We start from the raw sequence: 22,500 nt of genomic DNA, 5'->3' as shown, positions 1-22,500 counted from the left end.
GCATCTGTGCTGTTGCATGGAACATGGCAACTGCATTGGAGGTTGGGTAAACTACGCAGGCGCCCCACAAGCATGCATGTTCCTAACGTGTCGCGAGTCATGAGAAGGCGGGACTAACGTGTCACTGCTGATTTGTGGCTTTTTGCGGTGTAAATACGGCATTACGCTGAGAGAACCATGCTGTGATGAGATCCAATCAACCACCAGACAGCGCATGCGGTGTGGGGCAAGATGGTGGCATGTAGGACGTCTGTAGGGAGGCCAACTTTCTAACACAAAACTAGTTCTCTAACTGGCAGCTTCAGGTTCGATAACCCTCCAGGGCAATTTCCGTATTAATTAATTTCTCTGTCTGTACTCCTAAACCTTTCATTCAAAAGGAGGACAAGATTGTCCACACAACTTGTATTTTAACCAAGATTACGAAAACAAATGCGTGTTTGCAAAAACATTACATTATTTTTCAGTTCACGTCCATATTGTTTGCATGCAAATGACAGCCATGTGCATTCCTCTTTCAAAATTAACAGTGTTAATGGCTTCGGATGAATTAACACGGGGTGATATAGCCTTGTAGTGCACGTGTGGTGCATGGAGGGACTTGTCAATGCTGTGTAAATGCATTATGGGAAATCTGACCGAGTGGTGGATATATCCCATTGCAGGCCAAGAGTGGGAAACCAAAGTCTAGATCAAAGGTAAGAGCTGGCACAGGAAACGGCATGCCAACTGTATGTCCACTGGTGATAACGTCCACCTAGTCTGGTACACTAACAGCACTAAATAAAAGCTACTTAGCACTTAGCGTCTGATTTGTGTTCGGCGCATGGACTAGATACAAACCTTAATCCCAACTAGCGTCAAAGCTGCATCACACGAGCTGAAGATTACAATTTGAGTTGGCCTTCTTCGGGATTTCAGGTTAGCGTCTTAACTTCCGTACAGTTACAGCCGCAGTCTGCTCGTGCCCAAGGCTAGCAGCGAGCCGCAGCGCGGTGTAGCGTGTGTTTCGCCCACTGAAACCTGCTTCACCCCCGTTGCAGAAGCAGGCCGTGGCGGACACGTCGGCTATCGATGATCTGTCTGAGCAGCTGACGTCCGACGTGGTGCCCACCTCCCCCGCCAAGAAAAGCAGTAAAAGCTAGACCAGTAAGGTAAGAGCCTGCACATGCTCATTTAATAAGCCACTGAGGAATCAGGTGATGCTCAGTTACTATGATATCCTGGTGTTATAATTTAGTGCAAACTCAACGGAAATCCTAGAACTTTATTTTCTATTCAGGTTTTAGCTGTAAAAGCAAAAACCAGAAAACAGCCAATATATTAATCTGTATTGGTTACTTTCAGTATGTGCAAATGTATGGGTGTTGTAGACAATATATTACAACATTTAAAGAATATCCGCAAACCAGTCTTTGTTCTGTGAGGGCAGTACATATCAGACCTGGGTCAGATACATTGTTTGTTGTTTTGGATTCAAATACTTTTCTGTGCTCGATTGATCTTGCCTGGTGCAGTTAAGCCAACCAATAGTACCAGAAGGCAGGGTTTGTGGTTTTTGAGAGTATTTCATTGGTCCCAATACACCAGACAAGCTCAGTAAAGCGTAGAAAAACAGATGACGCTTTTGGCCCAGGTCTGGTACACATTCCTGCTTCACATTCTCAGACGTTTCCCTGGTTGTTTTCCACGCAGGTTCCACATGCCAAATACCTTCCCTGCCACCTGGATGGAGAGCAGGTGTCACCATGGCGAGCTCCTCTGAAAAAACTTTTTTATTTTAAAGAGTGAAACATATAGAAGATAAAGACAAAAAACACGCTCACACACTCTGAGACACGGCTTTTCCCGCTTGAGTTCATGCATGACAGAAGATTGTGCTGCTTTGGGGTTTTTTTGTTTTGTTTTGTTTTGTTTATTTCTTGCACAAGCAATCCGCAGGGTTTGACTTTATTTTCCTGGGTCCTGTAGGGAATTATGTGTGTATAGTCCATCTGGAAACTTACTGGTGGGACTGGGGAGCTGGAGCCTGTGACCAGACAACTGCCCTGGGAGGGGAGGTGGATGGGGGGGTGAAGATTTCAAATTCACTCGTAGAGATCGCTGCGGTCTGGAATCTGGTAGGGAAGAAACTGTCGGATGTTTTAGGGTGTCCTGGTCCTGGTGGCAAAATTCAGTGCGAAATTCACCGATCTTGAGGAGCAGTTGAAGATCTTTGAAATTTGTTTAGCATACTCCCTGAAACGCATTCGACGTTAGGCTAGGTCTACAGTATATATAAACTTCCAACTATGCACATAAAGACACTAGTGTACAGCACCGTGTGTACAGGTGAGTTTATCTTGACATGTATCTTTTGAATCATGCTAATCATTTTTATTTCTTTTCATTCATTCATATAATATTAAAAAGGGTCTACTGATTTACCCCAATAGGGTTTTAGATGCATGTCTTCATTTCTGAGTGCACTTAACTGAAACAAGACAATCCCTGGGTGTAGCCTACTGTGCAGATAAGATCTTCAGTTTGGGTGAAACTCGCCTATAACTGTTTAATGTTACATAGCCTACATAGCCTACTGTCTTATCAAGTTTTGTTTGTCCACTAGGCAAGAGCCAATAATAGCCATTTTAAGGAAAGGATTCAAATCCAAGTTTGTTCACACACCTGCTTGTTGAAATTGCAACATTACGGTTAGGGGTCTTCGGTTAATGTTTGTTCTTCCTCAAGAAGAGATGTTGTGCCATGGTTATCAAAGTTATAGTTTTTTTTTTGTTGCGAATTTTCAAACCACTGGCTATGTTTTTTGAGAATATATTTGTTGAGACAAATATCTTTAATAGAAATAATAGACATCCCAGGTATAATATAAAATAACAAGCATGCCCCTGCTGGGATTCCATAAAGGGTTTAGAAGGGCTAAATATTGCAAGTCTTTTAGAACTTGAAAAGGTAAATGTGTGTATGTGGTATTATTTAATGGATTACAGCAAACATGGAGGAATGCCATAAAGGACCTAATGTTTACCATTTATTATATGGAATGCCAAGCAAAAAAAAAAATGTTGAATATGAATATGGAATATGAATAAATGTTAAGGGAGTGGGTCTGTGTATGTATCAATTAGCCTACAGGAATGACATGTTACTTGCTTGTCCATGACTGTCAGAGCTTTTCTATGCAATGGTTTTAGATATTATGGTATATTCTCAGAGAATCTCACAAAATGAAAGTAGCCATTTCAAATGAAGGCTAGGCTATCATGTAACAATTCCACTAAAAGTTGCTTTCTCAGGCCCTGTACACACTTGTGGTTTTAGTTTTTAAATGTGTCTGAAATGTTTTAGGCTTCGTACACACTAGCAGTTGTCATTTCAAAACATTGAGAGGTTTTGCTACCTTCATCTGACTACACATTACTCAAATACATTTGGTTTTCAAAACCGAATACACTCCATATTTCCTTGATGGTGGATTCGATCTTTTTGCGTTAGCTATATAACGTTTACAGCTGACAAAAATGAAATTAGCAACATGGATAAATTTATCGCTTTCCAATTGTGATGCCCTCAGTCCAAATTGAACTACGATTGGCAGCCATAATATTGAAATAAGATATGATTATTACATTCAAATAAAATATTAAACTGTCAAAATGTGAAGTAATGACAGTTATTTATGATGCAAAGGAAATAATTCCACAGGTAGGCCTAGGTTTTGACAACCGATCCTGTAAGCTACATGGCTAAAATCAGTCTAGGGTTTTCAAAGTATTTCCAGTCCTTGCTCTGAGGCCCAAGTGGTTTTCAATGAAAATGTTTTCACAACACCTGATAGTATGAATTTGGCAGTTTCAATATTCTGAAACGGGTTTCGAAAGGGGTTTTAGCCGAATGTGTGTGTGCTAGGCCTAAATTAACTACACTCCCAGTTAACTGTCAAGAACTCTAAAGGCCATAGTACTGTCACGTGGGAAAAGTGCTTTACCAGAAAGTGCCTTATTTCATTTTGTAAAACATTTTTAATATATTTAATCATTGTTTTGTTGTGCCTCTGGGTCTTTTGCTCTCAATCTTAGTCACAAAACAAAAGTGTTGTATAAAAAGACTTCAAGAATAAAAGGAACATAGTTTTGCTGCGTCTTTTGTTATTTGTAAATGGGGTCTATACAGCTCTCAATAAAATGTTGCCATTCCATTTTTAGCCACGAGGGAGAAGCATAGCTTTTGAGGTAAATAATGAATTCTTCATTCTACAGCTAGACAGCCCTGTGACCGTGACACTGAGGTGAGTGCAATGGGGCTCTATTGTATGTGATCCTACAGCTCTCCTACAGCTACAGTGCAGAGCCAAGTCAAGAAAAAAATGTCTTCCGAATACTATGGAGCTTTGGTAGTGGTTCTTCCAGACTTTTTGTTTGCCTGGATCTGTGACAGCTGACTCTGTGTGCCCTACAAACTAAATGGAAGTGATTGAAACATAGCCTGTAAGACCAATCTTTATTTAACATATAAAAATAAATTCCACATAAATCATTGTCGCTACACGATGTAGCTATTGTGTGACAGGAAAAATGTAGGGGAGACTGAAGATGGTTGTCACACTTTATCCATCCATCCATCCATCCATTATCTTAACCCGCTTATCCTGAACAGGGTCACAGGGGGCTGGAGCCTATCCCAGCATACATTGGGCGAAAGGCAGGAATACACCCTGGACAGGTCGCCAGTCCATCGCAGGGCACACACACCATTCACTCACACACTCATACCCACGGGCAATTTAGACTCTCCAATCAGCCTAACCTGCATGTCTTTGGACTGTGGGAGGAAACCGGAGTACCCGGAGGAAACCCACGCAGACACGGGGAGAACATGCAAACTCCGCACAGAGAGGCTCCGGCCGACGGGGATTCGAACCCAGGACCTCCTTGCTGTGAGGCGGCAGTGCTACCCACTGCACCATCCGTGCCGCCCTTGTCACACTTCATACTCATTCAATTTCAGTGCATCATATACAGTACTGTGCGGAAGTCTTAGGCACCCTAGACTTTATTACACACACATACATATATATATATATATATATGTAAATATATATATATAATGTTTTTTTGGTGTGTGTGTGTGTGTGTGTGTATGTATAAAAGAACACATTTGACATTTCCAGACATTTTTGTATTTAATTTAAAAAAGTAACATATAACTGTAAGCAATTGACTACTTTTTACATAAAAACTTGATCAAAGCAGTCTGAGCTCAGAAGTGTGTACCCAACCAGTCTGCAGAAGAACTGCGGCAAGTTCTCCAGCATGCTTGGAATAACCTCCCTGCTGATTGTCTTAGCCAACGCTGTCCTGCAGTTCTATATCTCAGAGAAGTGATCCAGTTTTAACACCGAAGGGTGGTCACAAAAAATATTTATTTGATTCCGTTTTTAAATATTCTGCCAAATTACTAAAATGTAATGTAAAATGTATCGTATGTTTATAGAGAAAGAATAAGAAAGAATCTTATCTGTACGGAATGTTATACAGGTGCCTAAGACTTTTGCACAGCTCTGTAAGAGTAATTTAAACACTAGTGATTAAGTTAACTTAACTAAGTTAAGCAACCGTTATGTCTCGGGTAATAGGATGTGTACCTTTTATCCTCTTGTAATTATATAAGAAAAAGTCAGAAACTCACAAAGACAACCTGTCACTTTGTGACAACCAACCCCATCACGGGTAGGGTACTGCTTAGGTAAAAAGCACATGTCTTTGATGGACATAACCAGATACTATTTCAAATGTGTTGGGCCATTTCTTTTAGGCTATAGATTTGACATGAAAAATTACATGTGACAACCAACTCCAAAGTAAATGTGACAACCAAATGTGACCCAACAGTGCATTATTGCTAGAATTGTAGCTAGTGGCCGCATGTTGTAGTCTAACGAAATAAAAACGGGAGGGCATCATTTTCAATATTGCTAATTGTTTGAAAATGAATTATAGCATAGAAGAAAAACATCAATGAGTTGAAATTGTACTTTTTGACTTGAAAAACATTGACGTATGTTTGACGTATAAAATATCTATTAACGGTTTTAAAATGTTTCCCATGCATGTGTACATAAAAGAGCATAATTGTATCTACATTCGCACAAATGTTTTGTATCACTTGTATTACATGTTGAAGCAGAATCGATGATGAAAATGAATTAACAGGTTTACAAATACAAACAAGTAGGCTACTGCATTTATGAATGATGATCCTGATTGAAAACTGATTATGGTTAATTTAGTGAAATTTACACCTGCGGAATATTAGAGAAGTATATATTTAACATTCTGGATTCACTGGCATCAGTTCAGAACTTCCGTTTTTTAGCCTATAATGATTATTTTTATTTTTTTTATATTGATGGGATTCGGATGATCGTGATTTTTCGTCTGTGTGCTGACAGGCATCTGCGCAGTATCTTCTCTGGGTGTCGACGGCAGTCTGCGAGTGGCAGTGACGAGTCGTTTTATGCGGGACTTTTACGCGTTTCCAAGAAGCTCGATCATCAGCACTGCCAACAAACAGAAAGGAAAATAATATAAATCTGGTTGTTGTTTCTACTGTAGCCTGCTTCTACAACTAGCCTACAAGCCTTCTGCTATTGTGTTTCTGCCCTTAGTCATTATGGTAAATGGTCTGCATAGCGCCTTTAAGCGCTGTACATGCGCCTTTTCTCATTCACCCATTCACACACACTCTCCACGCAAGGCACCAACCAGCTCGTCAGGAGCTCAGGGACACACCCAGGGATCAAACTGGCAACCCCCGACTGCCAGGTGACTGTTCTTACCTCCTGACCTACTGAGCCAATGTACTGAGCCAGGGGTGCTCAACTCCGGGAGTGCCGGTCTGCGAGCTGGTTTTTGTTCTAACCAGTTACCTTCATTTATTTCTCTGACAGCTCTAGAAATTATGCTGGTTCACTCCTGTACTTCAGCAGAGTAAAATCTACAGGATACACTAGCAGTCTGCAGCCGTAGTTGGTGCATATACTAATATCTGATCAAGACATTATTTAGCTAATTAAATAATTAAGAGCAGAAGTTCGCACAAAATCCTGAAGCAGATTTGCACCATTTGGATCTCATTGTGTTAGATTTCATATCTGTGTCAACTGGAAGAATGTTACATTTCTCAGTTCAAACATAACAGAACATAATCAGAACATAGCCTAGTCTTCAAAGGCTAATACACATACCTGCTCTGGTTTAGACGTATCTGTCAGGCATGGCTTGTCGCACTGCCGCTGAGTTTTTTGGCCTGCATGGGCAGAGAGTGAAACTTCTTATGAGATACTGTGGCGAGGCCCACTTACTGAACTAGAGCTTCATTTATTTATACAACAGTACATTACACTTTCAGATGCAGAATTAGGCCAACAGAAGAAGACGATTCACCTTCTTTTGTAATGGTGGGGGCATCGCTTCGTTCTTATTCCTGAAAAAAAAAAAAAAAAATTAATTGTCTTTCTAATGACAGTACCATTATGTTGGCATAGACCTTTAGTGCCAAATTGTTAATGTCTTTATAGCAGTAGGATATACAGCATTGTCAATGAAATAAGGTAGAATTACATCATAAAACCAAATGGCCCAAATGTCCTATTTTAATGTCGGTACTCAAAAAAAGGTTCACAGGACCCTGACAGACCCTGACAGGGTGTGGCCCATGTAAAGCACTCACGGTTGCAGTAACAGATGGTGATGATGAGGATGAGGATCAGTAAAGCACAGCCGCCAGCCAGAGGGGCAAAAATCATCAGCTCACATTTTATCTTGGAGTGCAACACTGCAGGGGGGGGGGAGCAAAAACAATATTTTTGTGTCTGTGTGTTTTGTGTGTGTCTCTGCATGTGCATGTATGTGAGTGTGTCTGTATTCGTGTGTGTTGCGTGTGTGTGTCTGTGTGTATGTATATGAGTGTGTTATGTGTGTGTGTGTGTGTGTTTGTGTATGTAAGTGTGGGTTGTGTGTGTCTTTGCATGTGTGTGTGCATGCTCCTGTGTGTGTTAGTGTGTCATATGAAATAGACAGATGAACTTCGTCTTCGGTATCAGTCAGCTGAGAAACAGCAATATCATCGTCTCTGTATCTGGCTCTTTTACTGCAAAAATATGAAATTAAAGATCCATCCATATATATTTCTATCTGTCTATATATCTGTCTGACTATCGATCTATCTATCCATCCATCTATATATCCATCCATTGTGTGAAGAGTGCAGTCGCATAACAGTGCAGTAGAGCAGAAGCACATGCAGCAGTACACTGTGTGGATCTATACAGTGGTGAAGTGGAGCCCTACCCTTGATGTCCATGGGGCGTTTGCAGGTGCAGGGGACTGAGAGGCAGGTACTGTTGTTGGGTCTGGGTCTGGGTAATGTGGCAGTTGCTGCTGCCACAGTCTTGGTGGTTGGTTTTGCTTCTGAAGGCAGTTGAAGGAGAAATGGCCAGTAGTATTTTACATTATTTTTGTACATAGAAGGTGACAATAATTTGCTGTTTTATTATCATTGTTATTAGCAGTAGTAGTAGTAGTAGTAAAAGTAGTGGTAATGCTGTTATAGCAAAATAATCACAATTATAATATTTATTCTCATTCAAAATATGTTAATAATAATAGTAATAATCGTAATATCAACATATTTTGTTACATTACTAATACTATTACTACCACTAATAATAATGATTTATTAAAATATCATATTCATTATTATTATAATCATCAATATAATAATAATAATAATAATAATAATAATAATAATAATAATAATAATAATACTGCGTATGTTATGTTATTGTTAATAATATTCATGTGAATAATAATATTATTTGTATTGAATTACAAACGATACTGACCTGGAACTCCATCGATGTGAGTTGCCTTCCCGAAGTTTAAAATATTATTGTTGAATGAACTACAGTAGTAAATCCCGCTGTCTCGTGCCTTTTGGAACTCTTTCAGAGTTAAGGTGTTCTGTCTGATCCGTTCAGTGCTGAAAAGTCTGGGATATGCATTCTTTTTTTCCTCACCAATTCTAGTGAATGTTCCTAAGAAGTCAATTTTATCCTCCCGTACTCGGAACCAAGTTATCACAGAGCCCTTGATCGGTGGATCACAGTTTATAAACACTTTTTCTTTTTCTTTATGAAATGTAACTTTCGGCTCTTGATGTGTATCTGAAAACAAGAAGTAATTTCATGTTAGTTTGCATAATGAGCTTACGAAATTAAGTTAAGTTATAACGGACCATATTTGAAGATGTAGCATATGTGAATTAATTTAGCCTACAACTGTATTATTTCAAGGCGAGCCAGAAAAAATAAAGGACAGGCATTTTGTACAGTACCCCTAATAGTTTAGGCTATAGTTTATATCACAGACTATAACTATGATTTGAATGTGCATTTCTAATAATGTTTTGTTTGTTTGTGGGGGTTTTTGTTACAAAGACAGCGACACAGTGCTTCTTTGGGCAAATCAACTCCTGCGCCTAGGCTGCTGTATGTTCATGTTGGTAATCTGGTAGCATACATTACATTACATTATTGGCATTTGGCAGACGCTCTTATCCAGAGCGACGTACAACAAAGTGCATACCCATAACCAGGGATAAGTTCGCTGAAAGACCCTAGAGGGAAGTACAATTTGTGCTTTTGCTGTGTTTGTGCTTCCAAATTTTTGATTTTGGGTATTCGTTTGTATGAAAGTGAGCTACCTGTGAATTGTTTGATCACATGTTGTGTTTAGCCTATTGCATATAAACACCTGACACCTGACCTAAATTAATTATTTTAAAAAATATAAAGATTGCATACTCACACTGAAAGATCACCAGAAGGATAAATACCCGCTCAAATTGCGACATTTTCTTTCCGTGTGACCATGAGATATGTCCTCCTTAAAGTGATGTTGAGAGTCTCTCTCTCACTCTATTTCTTTCTCTCTCCCCTTAGTATGTGTTCAGGGCCAGCTGAGTGAGGGGACTGTTTTCTTTGCTCAACTCTTGGTATCGCAGAGCTTTTTTTTGTATTTTGATAAGTAGTCGGACTATTGGCCTAATTCTGCCCTGCATGCATTATTTGTTGCGCTCGCAGGACTGAAGCCCGCCAATCAGCTGCAAAGAAAGTTTGCTCACAAAACCACAGGCCAGGAGCGAGACACCGGTGTGGTAAAAACCAGCTCTACTTACTATAAATACAAATGCAGTCACCAACATTAAAGAACACATTGGATGCAAAGGAAATACAATTGACATTTTTACAATTGACATTGAGAAATAGGTGTGACTACATACATACTTTATTGTACATATTACATACTATACATACTGTTCATACTAATTTGATATTTAATAATAAACAAATTTACATTTAATCAAAAATAAATGTAAAATGTTCATTCCAAACACAAATGAACATTTTACATTTATTTTTGATTTAATGTAAATTTGTTTATTATTAAATATTAAATTAGTATTATTTACTAACCAAAAATAACCAAAAGCTTTTATTTAAAATAAATAAATTATGAGAAAATCTAATCTATATTAAAAACTACAGAAACTACAGAAATTTTAATTTTACTGTGAGAGTAAAGAAAAGAGGAATGGGTGCAGGTCTTTGAAAAGGCACGTCAGAACAAAACATGTAATACACAAGCTAATACACGACCTGTCTTGCCATTACTGAACATTAAATATGAATAAAACTCGATATTTGAAGACAGGCTAACATTTCAGAGTTCAATTCATAAATTACATATTTCATATTCTGCACAGCCTTTTACCACAGAGAATGAACAAGAGGAATGGCAGGCCTGAGTCTTTATTAGATGGTCACTAAGAACACACAACCCACTGTCTCTGACTACCAAAAGCACATAATCACACAGTGCCGGCAAATTGCTGGGCTTTAAACTGACCAGCTTAGAAGAGAGTTACAGAACCAGGTCTCTCAAGAAAGCAGAGAAAATCATTTCTGACCCCAAGCACCCTCTGTGTACAGCCTTCGACCGGTTACCTTCTGGGCGTAGGTTCCAGCAGCCAGCCTTTTCAAAAAACAGGTCCAAACATTCATTCATACCACAGGTGATTAAATCCCTGAATGGTAAGGTCTAACCCAAATATTTTATATATATATATATATATATATATATATATATATGTATATATATATATAGATTTTTTTTTAAATATTTATATTTATTCACTTAGTTTAACTCTGTCTAGCAGGTCCAGCCAGAGCACTACTCTTATTTTGTTATATATGTCGTAACTACCAGCAGCTGCTATAGTGCACCGTGTTTTTTTAATTTATTTTTTATTTTTTATTAATTTTGGACTTCAGATCTGATCTGTTGATGTTATATGTCTGTCTCTATGTGCTGTGCCTGTTTTTATGTAACGTCGCCAACAATGATTTTCTACCGAAAACCAATTTCCCCGCGGGGAGAATAAAGTACCTACTATAACAGGCCAGAGTGGGCTGACAGGAAACTGCCTCTACAAATGACAAACCTTGTACAACCGGACTTTCCACCTCAACAGGAACTCACTTTACACACTCACACACACATGCAAGCTCTCTCTCTCTCTCTCTCTCTCTCTCTCTCTCTCTCTCTCTCTCTCTCTCTCTCTCTCTCTCTCTCACACACACACAGACACGCACACATACACACGCCAGCTCACACATAACACAAAATGTTTTCACTTCCCTGTTCAGAGTTTTAAGAAATAAGCACAAAAAGTTTGTTAGCTTCAGTGTGTGTGTGTGTGGTTTTTTTTTGTGTTATGTGTGAGCTGGCGTGATCCAAACACATAAATAGCATAACTCTTTAGATGCTGAAAACTGCAGTTCCCTGATAATGGTTTCATTTGTAAGAGCAATTTCATTCTATATATGAGTGAAAACAAGTTTATTTTAAAATGGTCAGCAATCTGCAGGAATTTTACCTGTGTCAAATGGGTCAAAATGACTTAAAAAGCTTTCAAAATATATATTCTTTCTGCAGAAATGGGATGTTTTTTTCCTGAGTATTTAAGTATTTAAGGTAAACGTCAGGATCAGGTCACTCTACAGAGGTGGTGGTGTTTCGATGGACCCCGATGCCAGCGGATGACATCATCTCCCCTTGGAGGAGCCCTATTGGCGGGGTCAGGCAGGGTCAGGCGGGGGTCCTGGTGAACCCAGGGAACATCTCCAGGGGCAGGGGGAAGATGATGGTGGAGTTCTTCTCGGCGGTGATGGTGTTGAGGGTCTGCAGGTAGCGCAGCTGCAGTGCGGCGGGAGACTCAGCGATCACCAGAGAGGCCTCCCTCAGGGCCCGCGAGGCCCGTGAAGCCATTTCCCTCTAACAGTCCATCAAAGCTCCCTCTCATCTCTCTCTTCCTCCCTCCCTCCCTCTGTCTCTCTCTTCCTGTGGTGACAGCTGTGGTCTCCCTGTGGTCCCCGTTGGTCGCAGTACAGAAATGAGCTGCTCTGAGCTGAATATATCACAGACGAAGATACGGTACCTCAATGCTGCCTGCACCTCCCCCTCACACATGCACATGCATACGCACACACACACGTAGGCATGCGCGCACACACACACACGCACACACACACACACACACACACACATACACACACACACACACACACACGCAGAGAGGGTCTTTTTCAATAAGTATGGCTTTCGTTTAGAACCATCTTTCTAAGCCTTTGTCTTCGTCAGTACCAGAATATTATGTAAAATAGATGTTCATCCCCTTATGGAATAGATATTCAGTCATAATCACAGAAATGTATGATATGTGGATCTAAAACACACACACATGCATGCAGAAGCAAACTCCAATCAAAACTAGGCTTGTTGGAAAATATGAGTTCACTTAAAAACAAGGGATGCCTGATTGAATTGGCACAAATAAGCCATTGCTAGTAATGAAGTGATTTGGGATAAGATAAAACAGGAAGGAGAGTAGATCGAGGCAGAGAAAGAGAAAGATAGAGAGAAACTGAAAGAGGACAGGGGGCAGTTTTGCTAAAAGTGTAGGATCCAACTGCCTAGGTGTTAGTTATGTCCTTGGGATTGCAGTCAGAGCCTCTTCACTCCTGCTCCTGACTTAAGGAGCAAGGTGAGACTGACTGTCAGGGATAATTTTTCCACCGTATTCTGTCTTCCTCTTGATCCCTGTCTTTCTGCTGAGAAGAGATCTCCCTCTTCATCATCATTTCCTGAGCACACTCACACACGTGAGAAAAAGATGATCCTCTGTCTGAAACTCATCTTCCATTCTGGGTCTTTTCTCGGCCATGAATGTCCTTCATGGTTCTCTTGGGGTCCTGCATTCATGCAGAAGGGTTTGGGTGATTAGCATCTTCAAACCTTCTTGTGGGCTAGTTTTAATTACGCTTGTGTTCTTAGAGCAAACCCAGCGAGTCGAGCAAGGTGGACCCTGCAAAGCCTGCAGCTGCGGCTGCAGTCGACGGAGCAACAAAAGCAGCAGCTGAGGCCTCAAACGGAAAAGCCAAACAAGTGAAGCCTAAAGAGGGAACCAAGGTACCTGGCCAAATATGAGCTGGACAGAGGATACATGGGTTTTTGAGTCTTGGTGGTCTACTTCATCATTCTCCAGAAATGAAGAGCCATCTCTCACTCTAAACCAGACAACTCATAGAGAGATGTGGCAGTGAGGTACAGCTACAGGACAGGTTGTGACTCCCAATCCATTTCCGAAAATCTCCTGTCATTGGAAGATGGCAAGACAAGAGACACTGTTTTCTGTGGATTTTCATTAGTAATCAGCCAGTTTCTAAAGAATGCTCACACACTGCAGAAAAGTATTTTGTGTTTAAGACTTAAAGTTTTATTTTTTCCTCTCAATTACAAAATATTAGCTTGCTTTAAGGTACTGCTTGCTTGACATTTTCTTATTTCAAATCATGCAATTTGTCAACATGGTCTCAATTCATGGTTTTGTCTTATTTGGCAAAAATAAGATGAATTAAATTGAAATATAGGACTAAAATGCTTGTTAAGATTGAATCATTTTTCTTGTTTTTGAAGTGCATTTGCTCTAAACCCTGCAGGACATGCTGTCGTGAGCCACGGACCCCTTGCCTAGCTCAGACCTCACGTTCCCACGAGCAGTACCTCACCAGGAGGTGTCTCGGGGACGAACTCTCTTTTTCTTTAAGTACTCCGAACGTCCTGGAGCCCTGGTAAGTTCTGCTGAACTTCCAGCCCAGTCTCGAAGTGAAGGGTGTGATGCAAATCTGGTATACGATTTCCTGTATTCACTGTATTCCTCTAAAAGAACCTTTATGACATATGATTATAGTAAGATATACTTCATTATTATACAGCTATACAGCTGACACGTTATACATCATCTTTCAGTTTGCTAATCACATGCAAGTTCCATATACCCCTTTAGCTCTTTCTAATTTACCTTTCCACCAAGATGTTAAATTCAAGGTACACCCCTCAAATATCCATCATCCTCTTTGGCCTTTACCTTATCTTATGGCTCCCCCTTCACGGAGATAAAAGCTACTGAACTTCCATTAATACAATGGGTACCAACACCCCTAAAGGCTACTACTTATTTATATTGTATATAGTATCTTTCTAAAAAATAAAAGACATAAAAATGAAAGGAAACTTATAACTTTTAAATCACCTAATAATGCTACCTTCTATAGTATCTTACTGAAAACGAAAAGACATAAAAATAAAAGGAAACTTATAACGTTGAACTTCTATGTACTACTTTTCCTACTTTTACAAGTAATATAGATTATAATTACCACCCATGCCCTAAATATAGCCATCTCGTTTTCCACGGGATTTGATCCCTCCTCCTTGCTGTTGATGAGCTCTTTGAACAGCTGCATTGTTTTGGGAATCTGGGGCAGGATCAGGACCCAGACTTTCGAAAGACGTGACTTTGCTCCAGTCACTGGCTCCAATGCCGCAGATGTACTTGGTGACAGCCTTCACCTGCACTTTACAGTCAGTCCTTTGAATCTATCCAATAAATTATCAGATTATAATCAGGAAGGCCCTTAAAGCCTCTTAATCTTCTTTCGGTATTGACATCCCTTCCTTTTTACTTATCTTTTTGCTTTAGCCAGGCATTGTGCTCCTCCCCTGTAGGGTTGGGGTATTTCTCGACAGCTTGCTCAGCATGTTGAATCTCCTCCAAGGTCATGCTGGAACTCATTCTATGGATGGCCTCAGTCAGAACTTTAACCTTGCTCCTTAGTACTCTACATCTAAGTCCCCCGACTTCAGACTCCTCAGTGTCCATAGACGGTTGTACATTTATCTTGAATCACATATTTTTCCTCTTACGGGCGTTCTTGCTACCACCTCAATGGCGTGTGCGAGGGGTGAAATTGTACTTCCCTCTAGGGTCTTTCAGCGAACTTATCCCTGGTTATGGGTATGCACTTTGTTGTACGTCACTCTGGATAAGAGCGTCTGCTAAATGCCAATAATGTAATGTAATGTAATGGTTAACAATTCATTCCTGCCTAACCCATCCCTGTCAATCTCTCATCAGGGGGGCCTAGGGCCGGGTCCTCGACAATGCGTAAACCCGTCAAACAGCATTCATGCACATGCTGTCCTTGTATGAACTCCAGACAAGGGCCAGAAAGTTAAATGAATTAAAGATTATCAGATAGAAAAGCGAGGAATGAGTACAATTTAACGGTTCACACGAGAGATTCGTAGATACGGATTCACACACCTATGATGCTTTTGAAATCTACAATATTGCACTGCTTAAAACTGGTGTTGGCTGAATGAACAGCCACAGGTTTTGGGCATCTGAGACCCATCTACTTTAGGCCCAAACCAGGCTTTTCTCATCTTGACACTCACATGTTGCCTTCTTGCAGTCAGTGCTGTGTACTAAATGAACGGGCAGCTACACTGTACACTGCAAAAGTGTTTTAGTCTTATATTTAGATTTCAATATTTCTGTCACAAAACCAGCTGAGGTGAGCATTACTTGGCCTACCCCCATATCATTTCTGTTACATCTTTGTTAAATCAGTCACAAATGGGGGACACAGCTTCACTCATTTCAAGATTTGGCAATGGGGTAAGAACATTTCATTGTCCAGCAATTTAAAACAAGCTAATATTTTCTACTCGAGAGGAAAAAAAAATATTACAAGACTAAAACTTGTTGAGATCGACTTTCTTTGCTAGTACGGTGAATTCAGGTAATTTGTAAGTGCAGTTTCTGACTCTGCCCTCACCACCTGTCCATCTAATGTCTGTTAGTGTGTTTAAAATCAACTTTTTAGGCAGACCATTGGTATGATTTTCTCTTGAGTTTAATGTAGCTGATGTGGGTGTGGCTGTTAGCTTTATTGACAGTGCATCTTTGCTCACACATAATGTTTTTTTCTCTCTGGCTCCCACCACTCAATGATGAACTTAGGCACCCCCTAGTGGAAGGTTCAGAAATGTACTTTTACGGCACAAACAAGCACAGTATTATGCTTTTAATTTGACAGAAAAAAAAAGACAAAATTCACAGGTTATTAGTGGACAATTCACAGGAAGAACGAGGAGCACAATCTGAGGAAGGAGATGGCAAAAGGTAACAACTGTTTGTGTACGTGTGTGCCAACTTGTGTTTTAATTTCCCAGAAACCTTTGAGCACTGACGAAGCTCTGGAGTCTCTCTCTTTCGGGTTTGTGAGCTCTTCACCGCCCTGCCTCCAGCAGAAACAGCCTGTAAGTCACCAAAGTGCCTCATCACTTCCTGTCTACAGTAAACAAAGTACTGCATTCAATCAATGTTGAGTCAATGGCAAAATGACCAATAACCAGATCTAGGGGGCACTGTGGGCATTTAATCCACTTTAACACTGTTACAAAGTTAGCAGAATCTTAATGTATGACGTGGCAAGTAAAGAGCTGTGTTCCACTGCTACGTGTCTTACTCCTGGCTTAGTGGCTTAAGACTAGTTCATCAGCTTTGTTTTGGAAAGATTTTGTACACAATATCTTCTATTGCTCCACCACAATACACCACAAGTTTTATGGCAATAAACACGGAAGTACAGAGTTATGTACAGAAATGAAGAACATCGTGTTAGTCTCAGGAATAGAAAAATGTGATATCACCAAGAAGGCACAGGGAGCCCATTTATATATTAATAAGTATAATGTTAACCTAACATTGTAACAAAAGAAAGCGCTCCAAGATAGAGAACCTATCTTTACATAGTTGTGCCTATAACATTATCCCAAAAGGAAATCCAAAGCGACAAAGAAACAAACAAAGGATATCTAAAGAGGGTCAGGGGAGCCATGGTGGATTCTGAAGAGGTAAGTCTTCAGTCTACATTGGAAGATGGACAGGGTTTCTGTTTTCCGAACTGTTGTACGAAGCTCATACCACCAACACCGATGTATGGAGGGGGAAGGGGGAAGTAAGAGTTATGTGTCATAGCAATGATAAGACCGGCCATGGGAGGATATAACAGAACCAAGAGGCTTACAGAGAGAGAACAGGAGAGGAAGGTCAACCCTTTCGAAAGTTGCAGGGGGAAGTCGAGGAGGATTAGAAGAGAAGAGAGGAGTCGAACGGAAAGTGAGCAGAAAAAGAAGAGAAGACGCTGATCATATTGGAGGGGGGTGAACATCAGATTGGGTGCAGAGCAGTTTCTCAGTGTGACCAGGCAAAGCTGGTTTCCTGCTCTGGGGGTAGAGGGTGACTGCAGCAAGGCAAGGTCAAAGGTGAGGATCAGAGGGAGGGAAGCCATCTTACTGGGAGCTCTGCATATGGATGTATAAGTCTCCCAGCTGAACCAGGGAGATAAGCATGATTTTCCAGCTCTTCAAGAAAGTCAGCCAGTGGGCCTGTTGAACAGCAGGGAGCACTAATGAACAGGTCTATTATTATTTTACGTTAGCAACGGGGGTTATTAACAGTCACAGCATGAAGTCAAACGAAGAGACTTGCATATCTAAAATGGAGCGAACAGAAGATCTCCAGGAGGAGGAAACGGGCAGAGCAGACTCATGACATTACATTAATGGCATTTGGCAGACGCTCCTATCCAGAGCGACGTACAGTTGATTAGACTAAGCAGGAGACAATCCTCCCCTGGAGCAGTGCAGGGTTAAGGCCTTGCTCAAGGGCCCAACGGCTGTGCGGATGTAATCGTGGCCACACTGGGGATCGAACCGCCGACCTTGCGGGTCCCAGTCATGTACCTCAACCACTACGTTACAGGTCACCACTCAGCGTACTTGCCGGACAGCCAGAGGATGAGGATGAAGAAGGCTGGGGTTGTCTGGACTTCTTGATTGAGTGATGGAGAGAAACTTGAGGGAGGAGTAGGTCGAGATGAAGCTGGCCTTGCAAGCTGCCGATTAGCAGTTCCATAGTTCCCCTGCTACTCTAAGGCTGTCACAGGGGGACGCGGGAGGGTAGAGGTGGTTTAGGAGGGTAGCGGTGGTTTAGGAGGGTAGAGAGCTGGTTGGAGAGGTTGGGGATTGCTCCCTCCCCCAACCCTACCCCAAAAAAACAACTCTTTTGCTTATGTGAACTGCTTGAAATTACAGGAATGTTGCTGGAAGGATCCAGTAAGGGTCCCTGTACTGCTGTGTCACCAGTTTTTTTTTTTTGGTTGTAAAAACGCCTTTGGCACAATGTATTCTGTGATTCTGTGACTGTGAAGAAGGTCTCATGTCTCTCTGTCCCTGCTTCTGCCATCACCCCATGGTCAGTGCATGTCTCTGGATGCTCTGAGCTCTCTAGAGGACCTTCTGCCAACCGCTGAACCCACACCAAAGTCCACACAAGAGCCCCCCAAAGTCCGACCTGAGGACATGGTCAAGGTACTGACATCAGAGCTGCTCCACTACTTCCTTGTCCAGCAGACTGATTTTCTGTTGAAAGCCCGGGATTGATTAGGATTTGTTTTAAACTGTGTCTTACTATGTAAATACTGTATATGATTTTGAACAGCTGACATAAGTGTTCCGAATGTTGTATTTTTTTCTGCATGACACAAAGTACTGCCTGAATCATCTTTATATATTCTTCAGCTGGATTCACAAGGGGGGGAATTCCGTCCCAAAGCCTTCTATCCACAGTTACAGAAGTGAAAAGAGTTTTTTGCTTAATTTGTGAATTCTTATTCAAAATGAAAAGGTACCCAGTTCTGTAAAGTAAAGTAAAGTAAAGTGTAACTCGGATAAATGTCGAGCAATTAAACAATTAACAGTGATAAAATCAATCCACCTACAGTAGTTGTCCTTTATGCAAGTTTCATAATGCATATTTGAACCAGGTCTGCCCAAAGCCTGAATGTGTGTGTGTGTCTGTGTGTGTGTGTCTGCATGTGTGTGTGTGTGTGTGTGTGTCTGCGTGTGTGTCTGTGTGTGTGTCTCTGTGTGTGTGTGTCTGTATCTGTGTGTGTCACAGGTAGATACGTTGAAGTCAAAGGATGCTGTGAGAGTAGGAGAGAGGGAGGACACCCTTCCACCAGACTACAGGTTCAAAGAGGAGGACCTGAAAGACCTTCCCCCACCCAAAGTAGAGGTAACAACATCTACTGACCTCCAGATACTCAAATCTAGACCTTCAATCCAAATGAAGCCCATGTTTTCTTTCCTTCTGGGTATTTATCTGAACAATTAGTGCTGCTGATTGGCCAGACTATGTTCACACGTGACTCCCAGGTAAAGGGAGGGTGGAAAACCAGAAGTGGACTGGATTTGATGAGCCTGAGCCCTGCCTCAACGGTTACCCACTCAACCTATTTGATTTGCTGTGTTATATTTCTTTTTACATTTATATCCATGGCGGCACGGATGGTGCAGTGGGTAGCCCTGCCGCCTCACAACAAGGAGGTCCTGGGTTCAAATCCCCGTCGGCTGGGCCTCTCTGTGTGAGTTTCCTCCGGGTATTCCGGTTTCCTCCCACAGTCCAAAGACATGCAGGATAGGCTGATTGGAGAGTCTAAATTGCCCATAGGTATGAGTGTGTGAGTGAAAGGTGTGTGTGCCCTGCGATGGACTGGCGACCTGTCCAGGGTGTATTCCTGCCTTTCTCCCAATGTATGCTGGGATAGGCTCCAGCCCCCCTGCGACCCTGTTCAGGATAAGCAGGTTCAGATAATGGATGGATTGATGGATGGATTTATATCCATTCTATCTTCCCATCTCACTGACCAGCAGATTATGGGCTCCCCTCTATAGCCGGGTTCTTCCTGTAATTTCTTCTCATCCGGAAGTTTTTTCTAATTACCTTTTGAGGGTTTTTCTCCCCACCGTCAAGTTTTTCTTACCTGATGTGTTTGCTGTTTGGGGGCTCAGGACTGGTGTTTTCCCCTCCTTCTGTTACTCTGTAAAGCATCTTTGTGGCAGTGTTCTGTAAAAGGCACTATACAAATGAATCTGAATTGGACTGAACTGAATTTACCCCCACATCCATGAAAAAGAGGAAATGTTTGGTCATGATTTCATCCTCACCTGCAGACTCATTTAACAGCCCAACTGTCACTGGGTAGCTTTGGCGATGTCCATCACCCAGGTGTCAAATCACCAGGCATCAGACCTGGGCCTGACCAGACTCACATGCCTCTCTGTCCCCTCCCCCCTCAGCCCTCTTTGGACCCAGGGGAAGCTCTGGACTTCTTGTCTGGAGGTTTCGACACCCCTGCAGTCGCCCCCACCGTCCAGGCCCCAGTACCCCCCTCCACTAAGTCCCCCAAAAAGGTACGAGCGCCCCTTCACTGCAAGGACCCACCACTTTTGATAGACCTTGAGTTGTCTAACATTTTGCCTGTTTTCAAACCCGGGGTGTGTCCCAATACTCAAAAAATGGCATCCGTCTTTCCTTCACTCGTTTCCTCCTCCTACTCGGAAGTGTGGGTAGAGGAGACAATTGGTGAAAAGGAGGGTGCATTTCTCAAGTATTGGGAGCACCTCTAGATTGCCATTTTGTTGAATATTTGTGCGTTTGTACTGATGAGGTGTTGTGTTGTGTTGAGGTGTTGATATGATACTCTCACACACACACCTTCTTTCAATCGCTCACATACACATACATATCCTCTCCCTCCGTCCTTCTCTCAAAAACACTCCTCTGTCCTCTCTCCACCCCTCTCTACTCCACTCTACCCCTCTCTACCCCTCTGTGCCCCTCTCTACCCCTCTGTGCCCCTCTCTACCCCTCTGTGCCCCTCTCTACCCCTATCTACCCCTCTTTGCCCCTCTCTACCCCTCTGTGCCCCTCTCTACCCCTCTCTACCCCTCTGTGCCCCTCTCTACCCCTCTCTACCCCTCTGTGCCCCTCTGTGCCCCTCTCTACCCCTCTGTAGCCCTCAAGGGATGCAGTAGAGGCTCTTGACCTCCTCTCTGGAGATTTGGCCGCATGTGAAGCTGCTCCTGTGGTTCAGGCGTCTCTCCCCCCCAAAGCTTCCCCAAAAAAGGTAAGACCCCCCCCCAGGGGTAGACGGGTAAAAGTCCTTGCCTTTGGCTCAGACCAGGGTCAAGTATGCATCCAAATAAAACCCTCCAGCCGATTGATGCTGTCAGTAGTACTAGCCCCCCTGATATGTTATTTGTACATTGCTTGCTTGTGGGATTTTACAAATGTTTCTCGCTCTCTCTCTCTCTTTCTCTCTCACTCTCACATGCACACACACACCCTCTCCTCAGCCCAAAGCGGAAGACGCGAAGGCCCTTGATGCGCTAGCCCCCAAAAAAGCTTCTGCTGTCCAGGCCCCATCTGCCAAGTCCCCCCAAAAGGTGCGAGCCCTACACTAACCTATAGACAAAAATCTGACTTTTGTTTGTGAGCAAAATAGTTTACTTGTGACTTGATTGGACAAAATCCCTTTGACTCTCATTCAAACCAGAATACTACTTCCTCTGCATAATGTTATAGTTTTGCACAGACAGTAAATCCAGCAGTCCTGCTCTCTCAAAATCATCATCCTCTCTCCTCTCTCTGTTCCTGAATGTAGAAAGCCCCTCCCACTGCAGCTTCTGGCCCCGCCCCCTGCCCCGCCCCTGCAGCTGCCACCGCGGCTAAAACTGATGAGGTGTGCACCGCTGTAAAATACCTCATCACCTTCTGTTTTACCTGAGGTTTCAATATCAGAATTAGTCCTGCTCATGGTTTGGGTCGATTGCTTTATTGCCTAAAAAGAACAAATTGAAAAATTAATAGAAAAATCCTTTATTGAATATAATTTTTAATTTTTTTAATTGATTTAACTAAATTAATATGGGGACGACCCTTAACCCTGGTCGTAAGAGTGAAAATCATGGAGAGAAAAATCATATTTATTCCAAATATACTTGAATGTAATGTGGAAACGGAATTTAAATGAATTGACTGTTGGTCAATAACAATGCCTTTGGCACAATGTATTCTGGGTTTGTCCTGTGTTTACTGTGACGGTGAAGAATGGGGTCTTTG

At 41.8% G+C, this 22,500-nt stretch overlaps 3 protein-coding genes across 25 annotated transcripts in view; 2 read left to right on the top strand and 1 right to left on the bottom strand.

Annotated features, from left to right (window-relative positions):
• Positions 1-4,135, top strand: part of cast (calpastatin) — a 79,210-nt gene extending 75,075 nt beyond the window's left edge. For 22 of the 23 annotated variants that reach the window (XM_061262825.1, XM_061262824.1, XM_061262826.1 and 19 more), the window contains 3 exons: positions 666-698; positions 1,044-1,154; positions 1,696-4,135. In XM_061262825.1, the coding sequence (XP_061118809.1) occupies positions 666-698; positions 1,044-1,145 (135 nt within the window). In that variant the 3' untranslated portion in view covers positions 1,146-1,154; positions 1,696-4,135. The remainder of the gene's footprint in view (positions 1-665; positions 699-1,043; positions 1,155-1,695) is intronic. The other variant, XM_061262820.1, reaches the window with a different exon arrangement.
• Positions 4,136-6,496: 2,361 nt separating this feature from the next.
• Positions 6,497-12,392, bottom strand: LOC133141522 (T-cell surface glycoprotein CD8 alpha chain-like). Its single transcript, XM_061262092.1, has 6 exons — positions 12,235-12,392; positions 8,906-9,042; positions 7,732-7,836; positions 7,446-7,485; positions 7,247-7,308; positions 6,497-6,559 (listed from the first exon to the last, which is right to left on the bottom strand). Exons 1-5 carry the CDS (start codon positions 12,390-12,392, stop codon positions 7,257-7,259), a joined length of 492 nt encoding a protein of 163 aa, XP_061118076.1. The 3' UTR covers positions 6,497-6,559; positions 7,247-7,256.
• A 4,722-nt stretch (positions 12,393-17,114) lies between these two features.
• The window catches only part of LOC133141968 (calpastatin-like), a 13,547-nt gene continuing 8,161 nt past the window's right edge, over positions 17,115-22,500 (top strand). Inside the window, exons 1-7 of the mRNA XM_061262842.1 lie at positions 17,115-17,387; positions 18,795-18,905; positions 19,495-19,611; positions 20,676-20,789; positions 21,395-21,505; positions 21,735-21,824; positions 22,043-22,120. Coding sequence (XP_061118826.1) covers positions 17,370-17,387; positions 18,795-18,905; positions 19,495-19,611; positions 20,676-20,789; positions 21,395-21,505; positions 21,735-21,824; positions 22,043-22,120 — 639 coding nt within the window. The 5' untranslated portion in view covers positions 17,115-17,369. The remainder of the gene's footprint in view (positions 17,388-18,794; positions 18,906-19,494; positions 19,612-20,675; positions 20,790-21,394; positions 21,506-21,734; positions 21,825-22,042; positions 22,121-22,500) is intronic.

The sequence above is a fragment of the Conger conger genome, chromosome 12, assembly GCF_963514075.1.
Source record: "Conger conger chromosome 12, fConCon1.1, whole genome shotgun sequence".
In the NCBI taxonomy this organism is placed as follows: Eukaryota; Metazoa; Chordata; class Actinopteri; order Anguilliformes; family Congridae; genus Conger; species Conger conger.
The sequence above is the reverse complement of the archived record's forward strand: the minus strand, read 5'-3'. Positions and strand labels throughout refer to the sequence as shown.